Below are 19,749 nucleotides of genomic sequence, written 5' to 3' on the forward strand. Positions count from 1 at the left end.
CCCCTTCCTTCCAGTCCTACTGTTAAAAACATACTTGGAAAACATTTCATACAGCACTACAAAACATACAGGGTAATACAGCGCCACATACTTCTTACATCCAGTGATGTCTCTTCTGATGTAGATGTTCTCTTTCCTGATCTTCTCCATTAAGTCCAGACATGATGATTTCTTTCAGCTGTGTCTCTGCAGAGTTTGACATACAGACATCTTAGTTTCCTACTTTTCCTCCTCCCACCTTCAACACCCCGTCATGCCCCCCCCAACACTGTGCCCGATGTGCTTTCCAATGCTATACTTCAGAAACAGATAATCCTCCTGAAAATGCTCGCACCACACATATAGCACCCCTTTTAATAATTATTGGCACACAGTTCCCTAACAAAATAACTGTGCCTAGTTATTTTTTATGACACTAATAGGGTTATAAACATTGTATAGCCCGAAATAATTGTGCTAAGCTGAGCTAAATCCCACCAGTAGTAACAGTTATCTGCCAGAGTTTACTTAGTGTTAACAGTGCCAATAATAATAATAATAATAATAATAATAATAATAATAATAATATTATGCCCTGTATAATGTGTTCTAGTACAAAAAATATCCTCTTATAATGTGTGCAAGTACAAAAACAACCCCTTATAATGTGTGCCAGTAAAAAATACCCCCTTATAACAAAAAATTAATTTATCTGTCTATATATCTACATATTATCTATCTATCTATCTATCTATCTATCTATCTATCTATCTATCTATCTATCTAATATTTATCTATTTATCTGTCTATCCATGTGTCTAGCAATCTATCTATACAAGATTCCAAACATCACTCCAGCCTCCTCCTCCCAGGATTCCTTAGACACCGACATGCTTATTTTTGAATGGTGACTTTTAGAGAAAAATAGCTATGAAAGCATGAGAGCAGCTGTAATATTGCCTTTAACATTTACTACACACAGAAGTCAGCCCTTCTGCAAATTGTGTCTGATGACACAAAAATTACGGCCCCAACCCTCCATTTTCCTTGGAGAGCCATAGAAAGATTGTTTTATGATACAACTAGACAAATGGTCATAAATAGAAGACCCAGCATCAAGGGGCAATTCCAGAAACCTCTGACATTCACATGAAGGTTACAATAACTAAAGACATTTTTGAAGCAGGCATTTTAAAAGCTGGACTACTCCCAGAGTGCTCATCAACACCCCCGGATGAGTGGTATTATTTGTATAACTTGTCTAGAGGAGCATGGGAGGTTCTAACATCTTTAAATACATATTGGACTTTCACAAGCTAGAATATCATCAATATACCAGCCCTAAATACACTCATTAGAAAAAAGACAGCTCAGCTCACCCACTCTTAACAGGCTTGATAAAGGAATTTAAAAACCTTATTGTCCAGAGTCCACTGTTTTTGGATCTATAGAAGTAGTCCACCTTCACCGCAAACAAGTTCAGATATTTAGATCCAGGTTGCCTTGAAAAAGCGTGGTGAAACCAGCGTTGGGTTTGCCAGGACATCTGGTTTTATTATAGGCATGCTTTATATAATATCCTGTAAGTATCATAAATATCCTTGGCTGAACCTAGTGTTGCAGTACTTCTTGAATCTTCTCTGGTTTGTCTCTGAGAGGGATTAGAGGAGGAAGAACCAGGAGAGAGAGAGGCAACGCGGCCAGCTTGCATTGATTGTCTGTGTGCTCATGTGGAAAAGATGAACTTGGCCTTACCAGCTGCTTTGGATTTCTGTTTTGGGATATTGGTGGATCTACATATCTGAACTTGTTAACAGGCTTGATGCCTGGACTGTGAGTGGCAGCTTCTTGTAAATAATACAGGAAGAAATGGAATCCAAAAAGACAAGTCCCAAGTGTTTTAGTCTTGCATGATACTACACTACAGTGAAGATTGGGCTGCTCATCCCCAGCATTTCATCTTAACATTTATTATATAGTATTAAAATTAACTACCACATCAGCTATCTTTTTTAAATATACAAGTTTATTTGCTTTAGTATTATGTCAAAGGGTTGACAGGTTGACAAAACCACTTTCCCAAATTACATGAACAATCCATTGATTTCTTAAGGGAGCTGCCTAATACTTCATTTCCCCTGTGGTGGAGCTGTACGGGATTTGAACACTTGATGCCCTTGATGATTGGTTCCCCTGAGGGTAACATCAGCTGGATATTCAGTGATCAGCTTATAACTGTACAAATCTGACAACTCTTTAAAGTTTTTTGACATTTTAGTTGGAATTTTAAGATATAAAAAAATCCAGGAACTCTGAATAAATCATTAATTAGAATTTAGAGGGATATTGATTTCTACCTCATGGGAGATTTTTGCCTTCATCAGGTTTTTATTTTTTAATTCTCTGGCTTTTCTTCTAACATCCAAGCCACTCCACTTTTCAACGATAGTCCAAACCACCTCCTGATTGTCCAGCTTTGCTTTTGGATTGGCCAACACTGCTCACATGAGTGGTGCTGGCCAGTCTGAGGGCAGCAAGAAGTATCTTGGACAACCAAATGCACAGTGTGCAATAGGAAGCTGCGTAGCCATCTTGTATGACCAACTTGGAGTCTCAAAATGGGTGTACCTGCAACTAAAAAGATGAAAAGGAGGTTACCCTAAGTGATCTGTTCATTACTCTGTTAATTTGATTTATTTATTTTTCCTTAACCAGAGGGCCCCTTTAAAAACTATTCTAGTATGTTGCTATGTCACATGGAAAAGGTGAGCTCTCTGCTGTGTCAGAATGAACCCAGACGTGAAGGTGCTGGGATCATGAGATTTAGTCTGGAATTGGGACATTGAGACAGTATTTCGAATGAAATAATTAAATATGGTATTTATTGTAATGCATACTATATGTCTCATGGATATCATATAGGGTATTTTTATTTACTTTATTATTTCTGTTTATCAAAGAGTTTTTGTTTTTTGGGGATAATGATGGTTACCAGCTAACTGTCATATCGCTATATCTGTATATAGGTCGGATGCCATATATTCTGCTCTCTATGATGGAAGCTCCATGAGGGAAATCATTCGTGGTCATGAATACCTCTCTCACCCTTTTGCTGTTTCGCTGTATGGCAGTGATGTATACTGGACAGACTGGAGAACCAACACTTTGTCTAAGGCAAACAAATGGACGGGTCATAATGTAAGCGTCATACAAAAAACCAGCGCACAGCCATTCGATATACAAATTTACCATCCAAGTCGCCAGCCTCAAGGTGAGTCTACTTTGTACAAAGTTTTAACCGATAAAAAGGCAATTAAAAAAAAATGCAATGATAAGGAGAATCAAATAATAATTAGTGATGAGCGGCATAGGCAATATTCAAATTTGCGGTATTTTGGTAATTTTTGGCTGAGTATTAGCCATAAATTTGCATATTTCAGAATTCGGGATCTCCAGTCATTATTTACTTGATAGCAAAAATTGGCAATGTAATATATTTGCAATAAAAAAACTCGCAATTAAAATATTTGCAATCAACACTAAGGGATAGGCAACTTTCCTATTGGTTGCTAGGGATGTTGCTAATTTTCGCGATAAATTCATGATTAGAATATTCGTGAATAACACTATTCGTAAATACGAATATATAGCACTATATTCTAAATATTTACGAATTCTCAAAGTGGAAATATAATCGCAATTAAAATTTGCGTTTTAAATATTTGCGTTCAACACTAATAATAAAAATTAAACCACGGTCACCTGACCAAAAACTCCTTTTAGAGGTCCTATCTATATGTTAAAACTTTAACCTTTATTATTTACTTTTTAAATGAAAATGCTCAGAGAAACCAATACTACAAGGTAATTAAAAAATATCAGGTTGCAGTTACGGGCTAAGTCAGTTAATTTATGTATTTTTTGGGCCGCTGTCGCTCGCTCTACTTTCTATTTAAGAGGTTTACCTCATGGATACTCTGTGGCCATGTATCACCACAGGTTAGCAGGTGTGTTTTCAATGGTGAATTGTTTGGTGTCCCTATAGGTCCTAGGTATAGGAGTTTCTATTGTAAATAGATGAGATGAATGATGGATGTCTGTCGGATAGGGATATACTTCTCTGAGTATTTTCATTTTAAAAGTAAATAATAAAGGTTAAAGTTTTAACATATAGATAGGACCCCTAAAAAGAGTTTTTGGTCAGGTGACCGTGGTTTGATTTTTGTTATAATCTCCTGAGGGCCCTATAGGGACATAAATCTGGTTCTTTCAACACTAATAATAATACCATATATGACTGATGACCTTTTTTGTTTTTATGATTCATACTGTAAATTACCCATTTTCAGAACAAAGGGAATCGGCAACAAGCATACAGGTGTGTCCTTCCTTACCTTTGCTCTTGGCTCTAAATATCCCAAAATGTGAGGGATGAGAAAACATGATTTTGCGATACTCTGTCAAAGGATGTCTAAACTATAATTGTCTATATGTGGCCACCCAAAGGTTGTGATATAAACGGTAGTCTGTCATGTTTTTTTGTGGCATGGCACAATATGTATTGATTTGTTTTCTTTTTCTTTAACCAAATTCAAGCAAAGGTAAAGGTGGACACATCTGTAAGTATTTTCATTATACAATAGAATGTGTGGTTTCAACAATATTTCTTAAAAATGATAGCATTGTACAGTATTCAACTAAGCTTGCTTAAATAAAGGTGCTTCATCCAAGACCACTGCTGCTCCACTTACTGGTCCCAGGTTTCTGTATCCTGTGGAGCAGACATGCCTCCTGCTCCTTTGTTTCCAGCAAACCCAGCCTCCAGACTTGCTCTGTACCTTCATGCAGGCTGTGACCTGCTTCCCGGCAAGAACGCTCCTTCTCTGCCTGGAGTGCATGTGTGGATGCTCTGTCTGTCTCTTAAAGGGCCAGCATGTGCAACCTAACCTTTAACAGCCTATGGCTGGCAACACTGGGATACTTAAACACCTTCCCCTGTGTGAAGGTGCCCAAGCAATGGATTCCTAGCTTGTGAGTTTCTGACAAGGTGTACTATATCTGTTTGTCTGCCTGTGTACTGAATTCTGCCCATTTCCAGGATATTGGTCCTCCGCTGCCTTGCCTGACCTGTGCTTGATCTCCATATTGACCCTCCGCTGCCTGCCATGTCCTTGGACTCTCCCTGACTATGTTTTTTTCTGATCCCTTGGTGCTTTGTACCAGTGTCTGTGACCCCCGAGGGTCAGCTTTTAATCTGTCAAACACACAGAGACTACTCCAGGAGGTAGCGGCCTGTTGGTTTCCCTGCAGCAAAGTCCAAATCCCAGCAAAGGGACTGCTAGTATAACACCCTAAGGATTAATCATTAACCCAAAGTCAAAACTGTTGGTTGACACAATGGTTCCACTCCAATTATTCATTATTCATGAAACTTTCTCCTTAACAGCACACCATGTTTTTTGACATGGTACTGTATTAGCATTGTGCCATGGTGCATTAAAGCATGGGGGAGTTGGGGTTAATTATTTACTGTGCTTATTTTTTATGGAACCAATATATCCTGCAGAATTGTACAGATATTTTCACCATTCACATCAATCTGTGTTTCCTGTTGGATGGCAAACTAATTTCTACACAACTTAGTTTCATATAAAAGTCAGTTTCTGGAGTTTGGAGGGAGACCAGATAACCTAGAGGAAATCCACCCACAAAGAGAAAGAACATAAAGACAATTTCAGATGTTGTCCTTGGTTGGATTAAAACCTAGGACCCAATTGCTGCAAGGCAACAGCGCTAACCACTGAACAACAATGCTGTCCAATAATTCAGTGCTTCAACGATACAACCCATTCCATATACAGATGTAGAAGGCATTAAAGTATTCATTGAGTTACACTGTCAGGTTAATGTGTTAACCCACTGACATTGGCACACGTATTATACTCTGTAATAAGGCATTTGGATGCAGTTGGGTGGAGAGTCCCCAACTTTGCACAGTTAGCCAAAGCAAAGAAGGACAAGCAAAAAGTGTTGTCTTGGCAGTTGCAGCTTCGCAATTTATGACATGGTCATACATTCATTTGAATATCCAGCACGGAGTAATATATTTCCCTTGTAGTGGTTACTGCAGGGTTAATGTGTGGCAGATATTGTGTGGTTGACAGATTGCTTGTGTGTTTTTAAAGGGGTTGGCTTAGCTCAGACATTAACAGCCTATCTCTAGGATATGTCATCAATGTCAGATGGGTGTAGTTACCATCTATGGGACACACTCCCGTCTCCAGAACGGGGATCCTGAAGTAAATAGCTGAGCACCAGCTTGCCTATTTCCGGAATTTCCTTAGCAGTGAATGGAGTGGTGGCCACGCTTGCACGGTGCACTCACCATTACAGGACTTCTGGAAATAACCGATAGCACTTGCTCAGGTATTTCCGGAACTCCCATAGAGATGAATGGAGAGCACATGAAGAATGGGGCCAAGTTGTGGAGACAGGAGCTGGACCCAGAGGTGGGACTCACACCGATCTTACACTGATGGCATATCCTAGCAATATTTCCTCAATACCCGGAAAGAGCCAACTCCTTTAAGTTGTTTTTAAAATCAACCTTTTTGCAGGAAAATATTGCAACTACTTTGAATTATACTGATTCACAATTGTAGCAGTGTTCTATAAGCCAAATAATAGGTCTGTGAAGGCTGTCATGTATCACACATCAACTTGAATGTGATTTAGCTTTTAAAATATTACTTCACCAAAGAAAAACTTATAAAAACTTTGACTCAGAAAGCAGCGATTTATTACATTTAGTGACGGCATATTTTCTTTTAAATTTTTCCTCCTGCGTTCTAAAATAATCTTCTCAAGCGTAAGCTTGTGTATTTATATTCCTGTAATTACACGTTTCCAAGCTGACACTTTGTGAAGCCAAAGAATTTGGGTTATTAAAGCAGACAGTTTGGATTATACACTTATTTGTCTACCTGCCATTAGTTCATGTTAGTGTCAATTGCACAATATACAACATGGGGCAATGTAAGCTGCATTAACCATTTACAGCTGAATTGTTCTTTTTTGCCAGACTTTGTGATGCTTGTTGGCAATTTAATTATCCAAATAAAGTTTTTTTTAAAGACTTAAATATTGATGAATCTGATTGTTGGGGATCTGACTCTGGGCACCCCAACATTCAGCTGTTGAAAGGGGCTGAGGAGCTCTGCCGAGCATTGTAACCTCTTCTTAGGACTGTGAAATCATATTCATTGATCACATGGCCATTGTGCTGCTCAGGCCCATTCTTGCAAATGGAGTTGATCTACACTACCAATCCCAGATGCTATACAATGTCTGGCACTGGGCTTCGTACAATATGAAGAGACCGCAGCAATCATCAAAGTGCTGCCGCCTTTTAAAATAGCTTATCAGTCCCCACTAATCAGCTATTGGTGACCTATCCCAATAATAGGTCTTCAAAATGAATGTCCGAAAATCCCCTTTAATGACACATACAGGATTGTTCCAAAGAGAATGTGTAAGTCATGGCATGTACCATGCTTTTATAGCCTAGAGTTGCAAGAAAAAGTATGTGAACCCTTCGGAATGATATGGATTTCTGCACAAATTGGTCATAAAATGTGATCTGATCTTTATCTAATTCACAACAATCGACAATCACAGTCTGCTTAAACTAATAACACAAAGAATTAAATGTTACCATGTTTTTATTGAACACACCGTGTAAACATTCACAGTGCAGGCAACTCCTAGACTAATGATATCTCCAAGAGCTAATTGGAGTGAGGTGTCAGCCAACTGGAGTCCAATCAATGAGATGAGATTGGAGGTGTTGGTTACAGCTGCCCTGCCCTATAAAAAACACACACCAGTTCTGGGTTTGCTTTTCACAAGAAGCATTGCCTGGTGTGATGTGATCCTAGAGTGTCAGCTAAAGACTTACAAAAGTATCTGGCATATGCTAACATCCCTGTTAGCAAATCTATGATATGTAAAACACTAAACAAGAATGGATTTCATGGGAGGATACCACAGAGGAAGCCACTGCTGTCCAAAAAAAACATTGCTGCACTTTTACAGTTTGCACAAGAGCACCTTGATGTTCCACAGCAGTACTGGCAAAATATTCTGTGGACAGATGAAACCAAAGTTGAGTTGTTTGGAAGAAACACACAACACTGTGTGTGGAGAAAAAGAGGCACAGCACACCAACATCAAAACCTCATCCCAACTGTGAAGTATGCATCAGGGCCTGGATGGATTGCTATCATCGAAGTAAAAATGAATTCCTAAGTTTATCAAGACATTTTACAGGAAAACTTAAGGCCATCTGTCCACCAGCTGAAGCTCAACAGAAGATGGGTGTTGCAACAGGACAACGACCCAAAGCATAGAAGTAAATCAACAACAGAATGGCTTAAACATAAGAAAATAAGCCTTCTGGAGTGGCCCAGTCAGAGTCCTGACCTCAACCCGATTGAGATGCTGTGGCATGACCTCAAGAAAGTGATTCACACCAGACATCCCAACAATATTGCTGAACTGAAACAGTTCTGTAAAGAGGAATAGTCAGGAATTACTCCTGACCGTTGTGCACGTCTGATCTGCAACTACAGGAAACGTTTGGTTAAAGTTATTGCTGCCAAAGGAGGTTCAACCAGTTATTAAATCTAAGGGTTCACATACTATTTCCACCTGCATTGTGAATGTTTACATGGTGTGGTCAATAAAAACATGGTAACATTTAATTATTTGTGTGTTATTAGTTTAGGCAGACTGTGATTGTCTATTGTTGTGACTTAGATGAAGATCAGATCAGATTTTATGACCAATTTGTGCAGAAATCCATATCATTCCAAAGGGTTCACATACTTTTCCTTGCAACTGTATAAACCACACATCCATGATACATCCATTATGAGGCAACAATGAAGGTTATACATTTTAGTGGGCAATTAAGGGGTAGGAGTTGACCCCTTAGCTGTCCCCTTTGATTTATAAACCATTACTTTCCATATTAACACACATTTTTATGAGCTATTTTCTTTGATTAGGCACTCTGTGAGTATTATAATCACTAGGGCATATCAATTATTTAATGTAAATCTTCCCAAAGTTATCTATACTGACATCACTGCTGTGGAAAAAGAATGTTGTTTTAATAGCCAAGGTACAGTGGCTCTGCAAATTAGCAGTGCCATTCAATGACACTTGCATAGTTCCAAGGGTTACCAAAGCTTGACCCCTAAGTAGCTATATGAACATCAAAGAGGTGCATACTCTATATGGCTATGGATATCTGCCTTTACTGGGAACCAGTGCATAGAACCCATAAACACCTGGCCTTTAAAAGCCCAGGAGTAAGGTAGAAACCGCAGATTTTTGTTATTAGTCAATTGTTTTATATTTATTTTTTAGTTGATATACAATCTCAAAAAAATAAACTTTTATTTTGTCTGTTGCAGTTCCTTAAATTTCTGTTACAGCAATCATAACTGAATAAAGAATTTTCCTTCAATGCATTTGCTATTTTACATTTGCTATACGGTTATAAACTTGATTTTCTAATGCTAAAGAATAACTATTCTGACTGAAAGTCATTTCACAGTATAAACTAGGAAAATTGAACAATTTAGACCAATTGAACTTTTCCACACAATATTGGTATGCAGATCTGGAGCGGCTGTGGGAGATATATATTTGACATTAGACGTGGCAAACAGTAGGAATGCCATGTTGGAAGCAATTGAAACTACTGATTATATCAGTATGGTTTCCTAGTTAATACATTTCAGATATCGTTTTTATATGATCTCCTAGATGGTAAATAATGGGCTAAATGTATCAACGGAGACAGTAGACTTAAAATTGAGGGACAGTTGGTGAGCATCCTGCTGCGTAAGAGGTCGCTGATTCAACCTCGAACATAAGAGAATAGTTATGGTTGCTTTGGTGATAATATTTCTGCAGTCAGATATGAAGAATAAATCTGTACAGAGACATAATTGAAAGCTCTTGAACCCAAATTCAATGTACAGTCGTGGCCAAAAGTTTTGAGAATTACATAAATATTGGAAATTGGAAAAGTTGCTGCTTAAGTTTTTATAATAGCAATTTGCATATACTCCAGAATGTTATGAAGAGTGATCAGATGAATTGCATAGTCCTTCTTTGCCATGAAAATTAACTTAATCCCAAAAAAACCTTTCCACTGCATTTCATTGCTGTCATTAAAGGACCTGCTGAGATCATTTCAGTAACTCAGGTGAGAATGTTGACGAGCACAAGGCTGGAGATCATTATGTCAGGCTGATTGGGTTAAAATGGCAGACTTGACATGTTAAAAGGAGGGTGATGCTTGAAATCATTGTTCTTCCATTGTTAACCATGGTGACCTGCAAAGAAACGCGTGCAGCCATCATTGCGTTGCATAAAAATGGCTTCACAGGCAAGGATATTGTGGCTACTAAGATTGCACCTCAATCAACAATTTATAGGATCATCAAGAACTTCAAGGAAAGAGGTTCAATTCTTGTTAAGAAGGCTTCAGGGCGTCCAAGAAAGTCCAGCAAGCGCCAGGATCGTCTCCTAAAGAGGATTCAGCTGCGGGATCGGAGTTCCACCAGTGCAGAGCTTGCTCAGGAATGGCAGCAGGCAGGTGTGAGTGCATCTGCACGCACAGTGAGGTGAAGACTTTTGGAAGATGGCCTGGTGTCAAGAAGGGCAGCAAAGAAGCCACTTCTCTCCAAAAAAAACATCAGGGACAGATTGATCTTCTGCAGAAAGTATGGTGAATGGACTGCTGAGGACTGGGGCAAAGTCATATTCTCCGATGAAGCCTCTTTCCGATTGTTTGGAGCATCTGGAAAAAGGCTTGTCCGGAGAAGAAAAGGTGAGCGCTACCATCAGTCCTGTGTCATGCCAACAGTAAAACATCCTGAGACCATTCATGTGTGGGGTTGCTTCTCATCCAAGGGAGTGGGCTCACTCACAATTTTGTCCAAAAACACAGCCATGAATAAAGAATGGTACCAAAACACCCTCCAACAGCAACTTGTTCCAACAATCCAACAACAGTTTGGTGAAGAACAATGCATTTTCCAGCACGATGGAGCACTGTGCCAAAAGGCAAAAGTGATAACTAAGTGGCTCGGGGACCAAAACATTGACATTTTGGGTCCATGGCCCGGAAACTCCCCAGATCTTAATCCCATTGAGAACTTGTGGTCAATCCTCAAGAGGCGGGTGGACAAACAAAAACCCACTAATTCTGACAAACTCCAAGAAGTGATTATGAAAGAATGGGTTGCTATCAGTCAGGAATTGGCCCAGAAGTTGATTGAGAACATGCCCAGTCGAATTGCAGAGGTCCTGAAAAAGAAGGGCCAACACTGCAAATACTGACTCTTTGCATAAATGTCATGTAATTGTCGATAAAAGCCTTTGAAACGTATGAAGTGCGTGTAATTATATTTCACTACATCACAGAAACAACTGAAACAAAGATCTAAAAGCAGTTTAGCAGCAAACTTTGTGAAAACTAATATTTGTGTTATTCTCAAAACTTTTGGCCACGACTGTATATTAGAGGACCTTCATCTTCAATGTGCCATTTATCATTTAAGGTCTCATATTTTGCCGGATGAGATGACGGTTTGATTGGTACCCTTTTGGGGTGCATATGACTTTTTGATTGCTTGGTAAATTATTTCCCTTTTTGTGATGTAAGTTGACAAAAAGTTACTTTTTTGACACCTTTTTTTTTTTTACGGTGTTCACCTGAGAGGTTAAGTCATATGATGTTTCAATAGACCTGGTTGTTATGGACACAAAGATACCTAATATGTCTACTTTTTTCACTTTTAACACAATAAAAGCATTTTTGAAACAAAATAAAAATTGTTTTAGTGTCTCCATATTCTGAGAGCCATTTTTTTTTTGTAGGGTCTAATTTTTTGCAGGATGAGTGACTGTGTTATTGGGACTATTTTGGGGGGGGGGGGGCATATGCCTTTTTGATCGCTTGATGTTGAACTTTTTGTGATGTAAGGTGACAAAAAAAAGATTGTTTTAGCACAGTTTTTATTTATTTTTATCCACGGCATTCTGGTGAGCGGGTGTATCATGTAATATATTTATAGAGCCAGTCGTTACGGATGCATAAATTCTCAATATGTCTGGTTTTCTTATTTTTTTATTTTTTTTTACAATTTTATGTGTTTTATTTTGGGCTTTTTTTTTTACTTGAAACTTTATTTTCTTATGAAAAACACTATTTCTTTTGTCCCACTCTGGGACTTGGTCTGACCCCCTTGCAATGTATTACAATACATCTTGTATTGTAATGCATTTCCTGTCAGCCTTTACACGGACAGCTGGATCTCACAGGCTTCTGTTGAAGGCAACCCCTGATGCCTATGGAAGGCATCGGGTTGCCTTCTCTACCATCGGGTCTCCGTCACTGCAGCGAGGGGACCCAATGGAGATGCAGAGTGCACCTGTACCCTCCGCAAACCCTCTGCATGGCGCGGTCAGCTTTGATCACGGCATACAAGGGGTTCATACGGGTATGCAGCAGGGTGCCCGGCTGTCAGTAACTGCCGGGTCCGTGCCGCTGCTCCTTCAGGCTAAGCTCCTGCACCCGCCCGATCAGCCCCCTGTGCATGTATGGCGCTGGTTCTTAAGTCACTTCCACCAGCGCCGTACATGTGTAAAGAACGCAATGGAGGGGCAACAGGGCAGTAAGTATGGAGGAAAACAGCATAAAATAAAATGGACATGGAATAAGTGCAATAAACATAATGAATGTGAATATCTCTGATATCATGTCTGTCTTCTGCCCTGTCTAACTGCCATGTTTAACTGTAAGACACATTGCTACAACAACACTTCGCCTAATATGACTTCTGCCCTCTTGCCAAACCCAGTACTCGTGTCATTCCCATACCATTTCTAATTTAATGGGGGGTCTATGTTCTTGACTCTATGGTTAATTAAGCTCATTTACTCTATTGAACAGCTACAGTAAGCTTAGCACCTGAGAAGAAAATGCTTAGCAGATATGAACATATTGGCCGAGTTGTGTCATGAAAGTCACTAAGAATCAAATACGAACAAAAAGTTACAAAGATAAGATCAGCTCAGAGGATCTCAGAAAGAATTTGCAGCTATGACTGTAGACATCCAGTGATCAGAGGGTTACAGCAGGATCAAAAATGAATATGTACCATGAATGAATGTTTGAATGTGCAGCTAAAACAGTAGATGATTAGCAATCAGGGGGCTAACAGCAGGATCAAAATTTCTAATGGCAGGTGAATCTTGAATTTTTACAATTAATGTTCCTATTTCTGTTCACTCTTTTGAGTCTATAAGGAAAGAGCTGTATTATGTATCATCTCATTATTGCACATTGGTCTATTTTAGCGGCCTTCGTCATATTATCCCCAGTTGAGTCATTGTAACTTGTAATTACTCTTGACTCTAACATTCATTAGTTACATATACAAAAGAAAAATAAATTGTGGCTTTGGCTTTGAAATTCCTTGCGACTAAGAGATATCTAATAATTAGCCTCCCATTTATTGACAATAAAAATAACATATCCAGCTGAAATTCTTTCGGCTTTTCTGTCTGGGAAACACAACCCAAAGGAAGATGAAATGCTAAAATAAAACCACCGTCTCCACAGTCAGAGTTGAGTTATAAAGTCCCCACAGAACTACATTTCTATGGTGTTTTCTGGAAATGAAACCTTTGGACGCTTCGACAGTGAAGTATGATGTCAGGGCGAAGAAGCAAATGCAATTTTAAAAGAAACTCTTCTTAATCTTAAGGGACTTTTATCTTTACATTATCAAGAAGTTAGTGCTCGGAGTTTATGCATGGAGAACTTTGTGGTGCACAGATTTCCAGAAGTTGAGGAAGCATTTAATACATTGCCCTTCACTGCGTGGTTTATTGTTGCATAACAAATAATGTTAAGTAAGGTCATGGTGGCACGGCGAGCGGTACGAGACTCTGCCAAATATAAACTTTCATATTTTTTTTACTGCTTCAATACCTTGGAGAGATACACATTTAGAAAATGCCTCCAGAAGACATATTTTTTTTAAGAAAAATAAAAATAATATGTTTTAAAGATTTCCTGGTTTACGGTATCACAGATACTTTTGTCTCAAAAACTGATCTCGACTAACATGAAATTTGATCAGAAGAATAACACACGCTTGCCATCCTTTCCTTCTTTGTATAGATATCAGCCGAGAGTGTACATGATATATGTACTCTGGGTGACCTATGTCAGGAGGTCATGTGTACCCATCATCCTTAGTTTAAAGAGAGTCTGTTATCTGTTTTGACCATGTTACTGATTAAAGGGACAGATGACTGGAATCCCTATTATTAGTGACTAGTAGGAGTCCTATGAGTGAGACCCCACTAATCTAACATTTTTCACTTTTCCAGTGGAGGAACAATTTTATTTTTATTTATTCACTTATATAGCGATGCTATATTTGGCAGCGCTTTACATACATTAGCGTCAAGCGGTTCGCAGTGGGGCTCCCAATTAGAGATGAGCGAATTTCATATTTTAAAGTTCATTTGCGATTCGTTTACTGGCAAAAGCAGAATTGCGTTATGGATTCTGTTACCACGGACCATAACACAATTCTATATAATGGAGTGTAGAACTGCACTCAATTTAATTGATTCTAGTGCCAATCAGGGCTGAAACCAGCCAGTGTACATATAGTGAAATTGAGGCCCACAGATTTTCAGTGTTGTAATTAAACTCATTATTTAGTTTCGCAGTAGTTTCATCAAATTGCCCAATATTTATCTTCATGGTACAAACAGAATATCTAGACCGGACGTTTCAGTCACATCAGACCTTCATCAGCGGTCACATTTTTATCTGTTCTGGAGGAAGGAGGAAGTCATCAGGGTTCGGATGTATTACTCCTGAAAAATCTGTGTGCCTCAATTTCACTATACATAACACAATTCTATGACAGAATGCCTCTAAAGGCATTCCGTTATTAATTCCGTCATAATTGAAGTCTATGGGATGCATAACAGATCCGTTCCGTTTCGGCTATGCAGGGGAGGACAGATCCGTTATGCAGCCCATAGACTTCTATTATGACAGAATGCATAACGGAATGCCTTTAGAGGACTCTCCATCATAGAATTGCATTATGGTCCATGGTAACGGAATCCATAACACAATTCTGCTTTTACAAGTAAACAAATTTCATAAGCAGATATTCGCTCATCTCTACTCACAATCTAAGGTCCCTATCATTATGTCTTTGGAGTGTAGGAGGAAACCAGAGCAAACAAAGGGACAACATACAAACTCCATGGAGATGTTGTTCTTGGTTGGATTTCAACCTAGGACCCCAGCGCTGCAAGGCACCAGTGCTAACCACTGAGCCACCATAGAATATGCCTTTAAACAAAGCAATTGCAAAGATAGTCAGCTTCTTATTTGTAGTTTACATATGTGTGTAAATAGCAAAATGCTGCAGCTTCTTTTTATACATATTCTATAAAAATGGAATAAAGACCTTGACAGATGAAAATGTTCTTTTTTTTTCAATTAACAATTTTTATTGTTTTACAAAGATATACCACATATAAACAAAAAAAAAAACAAGACCAATTGTCATTCACACATTACTTACAGAAACAGAGTATTGGTCAGCTATAAACAATGAAATCAGATATACTGTATATCAGTTGTAAATAACTCGGAAATCAACATTTATCAATAAACAAAATGACTATTAGACACGGGAAGGTAATAGCAGAATAAATAAAACAGCAAGAAAAGATCTAGTTATCCAAAGGGATAAGCGTGAACCTGGTGCGTCTCTCAAGAGAAGTGTCTACACAATTTCCAGGGAGTCCAAATAGAGAGAGAAAAGTATGTCATAAGCGCAATTCCCAGTGGGAGATTACTCAAATTTATAGAATTGATCTATTTTGTTAATCCAATAATCAGTTCTGGGTACCTCTGTCGAAAGCCAGTACTAATAGTCTAGCTGCTGCAAGTAAAAGAGAAAAGAGCAAATCTTTATAAGCATTCACCACTCCAATACCAAAAGCCAGTAAGGCAATTTCAGGAGAGCAAGGGAATGAAGTTTAATATATTTGATTGTTCAATTGAAAAATTTCAGCCCACCAGTCTCTAAGTACCTGGCATGACCACCATACATGGATGAATGTGCCTCTTTCTTTAGGGCAACACCAACCGGTATCTGAAAATAAAAAGGTCTTGTCAGGGGTACGGTATCATCGCATCAGGACTTTATAACCCTTTTCTTGGATGTGAATGCATCTAGAAAGTTTATGAGGAATGGTGAAAAGTTTTTGGATATCAGAGGGGGAAATTCTTTTTACAAATCCTTCTCCCACAAACCTACAATAGCTGGCCGGACATCAGAAGCGGAGATCCTGAGCATCTTGTAAATGAAAATGTTCTTATTGTGTTGCGAATGCAGTTTCTTGCCTTTAATTCTGTGAATCTCTCTACATCAAGCTTGTAAAATGGAACCAGAGATTGCTATAGGGTCTGAAAGTAACAACAAGTAATCTCATTACTGGCTTCACTAGATACAGCCCTACTGAGAATCTGTAGACATTGCAGATGTTCCTAAAAAGAACATAGATGCAGCTAGATAATCTCAGATTTATTAACTTGCACTGATTGAAGAGAGAGATTTATTATGCTATACTAGAATTTTTACTATTATACAAAACCGTTTAATAAAGCCAGTAATTATTATGTGACACCTTGCTATCTCTTAGATTAGCTCATATAATGATACATACATGGGGGTTTTCCAGAACTACACAAGTGTAATATATATATATATATATATATATATATATATTTATATATATATATATAAATATATATATATATATATATATATATATATATATACAGTAAATAGTGCGGTACTGGGTCTGTTCCAGTTTGGCCCTCGGAGGCTCGGAGACTGCATTCTTGGGATGGGAGGTGCAATCCTTGGTTCACATAATGAACAAAGAAATATATATGCCATATGTTCTTGTAAAGTGGAGAATATGTTCAAGATATGTGGACAGGATTTACTTAAAAGAAAAAAAAATGTTATTAACTTTTGGTTAATCCTTACATAGTTAAGGCTACTTTCACACTTGCGGCAGAGTGATCCGGCAAGCAGTTACGTCGCCGGAACTGCCTACTGGATCAGGCAATCTGCATGCAAACGGACAGCATTTTTAGAAGGATCCGGATGTGGATCCGTCTCACAAATGCATTGCAAGAACGGATCCGTCTCTCCGTTTGTCCATTCTATAATAATCCTTTTCTATATTTTTCGGCATTCCGGCAACTGATCCGGAATTTTGGACGGAGAGAATATCGCAGCATGCTGCGGTATTTCCTCCGTCCAAAACGCTGTTCAGTGACTGAACTGAAGACATCCTGATGCATTACTATTACCTGTAAAGTGAATATCCGGGATTTTTTGGTTACCTTGGTTGATTTTTGTATGTAACAGGTTCTTGTTAACAGCAGTTCTATTTTTCATAAATGTATAGTTCTGCCCAGTCTTCTCCCTATTTTCCTCACTAACCCCAGCCCCCACTAAATACTCACTGTCCACTTCCTTCTATAACCCACTCTCTATCTACACTATCTACCCCCTTATTAGTATGACCCCCCCCCCACAGATCCTAGTTTAAAAGCTCCTATGGGTGTTATCTTGTCAGTCAACAAGTATTCACCCTTTAACTCCTGTACAGGGATGTAAACTTTGCTGCAGGGGAACCACATGGCCTCTAGCTTCTGTAGTAGTTTCTACACGATTGACAGGTGACTCAAGGGGGTCTGAGACATCGGTGCAGGGCACCAGAGGGTCAAAATAATGGTCAGGGACAAGCTGAGGTCCGGGCTGGCCGGGTATGTGTGATGCGGTAAAAGGTTTTAGGTCAGGACAGGCAGTGAAGGGTCAATACAGAGGTCAGGAGAAGGTCAATTCAGGCAGTGGAGGTTCATAAACCAGTAAAAGGGAAGAAAGTTGGTACATGGGCAGGCATCAGAACAAACACCTTTGCAGAATAGTAGGACACTAGAAAATTTTTTGTTCAGGTTGGTACCCTCCCACAGTAGTAGGTACCTTAAGTACCTCAAGGTTACCAGTCATTGGCTGGTGAAGATTAGAGCATACAGAGGCTAGTCCTTTAATGGCCTGTGGGACCGTGCTAGCATGCCCTACGGGCAGAGGAGGAGAGGCTTGGCCACCAGGTGATCAGAACAGCATGACAAAAATCTTCAGCTGTTCAAGTTTACAACTAAACTATAATAGTCAATCTGCCAGTCCTATTTTAAAGTGTGCTGGAGTAAGAGTTTGGCTTTTCTTCAGGTAGTCCATGTGCAAGAAAAGCAAATCAACATTAGCCATAACCTGGCATAGATTTGTGCTTTGATTTATTCCAGTTTCTGATGTAAAATATGGTAAATCTATCAATCCACAGGAGGCCCCGCCTTCTCACTAAGCCCTGAAAGCTTTTTATGAAAGTGGCAAAAGAGGCATATAATTAAAAAAGTGGCAATTTTTTGTACAAAGATGTGTGTATGCCAACATTTGTGGCTTTTTGTACACCAACAAAACTAGTGTATGTCACATTATATATTGCCCACATGTCCAACTATATTTATAGTATTAGGTCTTGAAGAAAACCTAGCGTACGATCACCATATAGACCGAGAAAGAATGAATGAATGAATTTCATTAAAATCCGAGTTTCATGGTAGAAAATCAATTTAACCTGAAATAGTGTAAAAAACTTAAAAAATAATACTTACCTAATCCATTTGCTCGCAACGGGCCGGCCACCGCCCTCTTGATTGAAGATCTCGTCTGAAATCCTGTGGGTGGTGACGTATGATGTCAGCATGCCGGCCGGCGTGACAACATCATCTCGATCCACGTGAGATTTCTTGACAGATATTCAAAAGCAAGATGGCGGTGGCCAGCATGTAGCAAGCAAATGGAGGTGGTATGATTTTTTAAAAAATTCTGTTAATTTTACACAGTTTTTACTCTCAGATGATGCAATCAGCTCTGAACATGGCATCTGAGGGCTGCAATAATGGGAAGCAGCGCTATAGCCGCTCCCTGTCAGTGCACCCACTACTTACGAAAAACGTGCTTCATGACGAAGTAATGCATCACAAAGCAATATCTTTGGGTTTTTTTTGGCGAAGCAGCCGAATCGAATTTTCCAAAATTTACTCATCTCTAAAAGAAACCGTTAAACCTTAGTCTTGGAACCAAGTTACAGTTCTATACAACAGAGAATTAAAACTCTCATCATTACAGGACTTTATTTGCACTAAGGGTGAAATTTGCATAAAGAATAAGGGCTCATGCACTCAATCATATTTTGCAACCATGTTCAAGATCTTTTATGGATTGCACATGAACCCATTCATTTCTATGGGTTCGCATAAAAACAGAGAGCACACGAAGGTCATCCGCTTGCAGTCCTCATCCATATATCCGTTCTGCAAATTATAAAACATGTCTTAATTTTGTCCATATTCTTCACAAGAAAAGATAGCTCTAGTCATGGAGTGCGAAAAATACGGATTGTACATGGAAGGTTTCTGTATTTTGTGTGTATCTGTGGTTTGCGGACAGCAATACGGACATAGTCGTGTGCATGAAGCCTAAAAGTGTTTTTCTCCAGACTGCC

At 38.9% G+C, this 19,749-nt stretch overlaps 1 protein-coding gene across 1 annotated transcript in view; it reads left to right on the top strand.

The window, feature by feature from the left end:
- The window catches only part of LRP1B (LDL receptor related protein 1B), a 1,344,280-nt gene that overhangs the window by 760,124 nt on the left and 564,407 nt on the right, over positions 1–19,749 (top strand). The window contains exon 28 of the mRNA XM_040441523.1: positions 3,006–3,250. Within this exon, the coding sequence (XP_040297457.1) occupies positions 3,006–3,250 (245 nt within the window). The remainder of the gene's footprint in view (positions 1–3,005; positions 3,251–19,749) is intronic.

This window comes from Bufo bufo, chromosome 7 (genome assembly GCF_905171765.1).
Source record: "Bufo bufo chromosome 7, aBufBuf1.1, whole genome shotgun sequence".
NCBI classification, from domain to species: domain Eukaryota; kingdom Metazoa; phylum Chordata; class Amphibia; order Anura; family Bufonidae; genus Bufo; species Bufo bufo.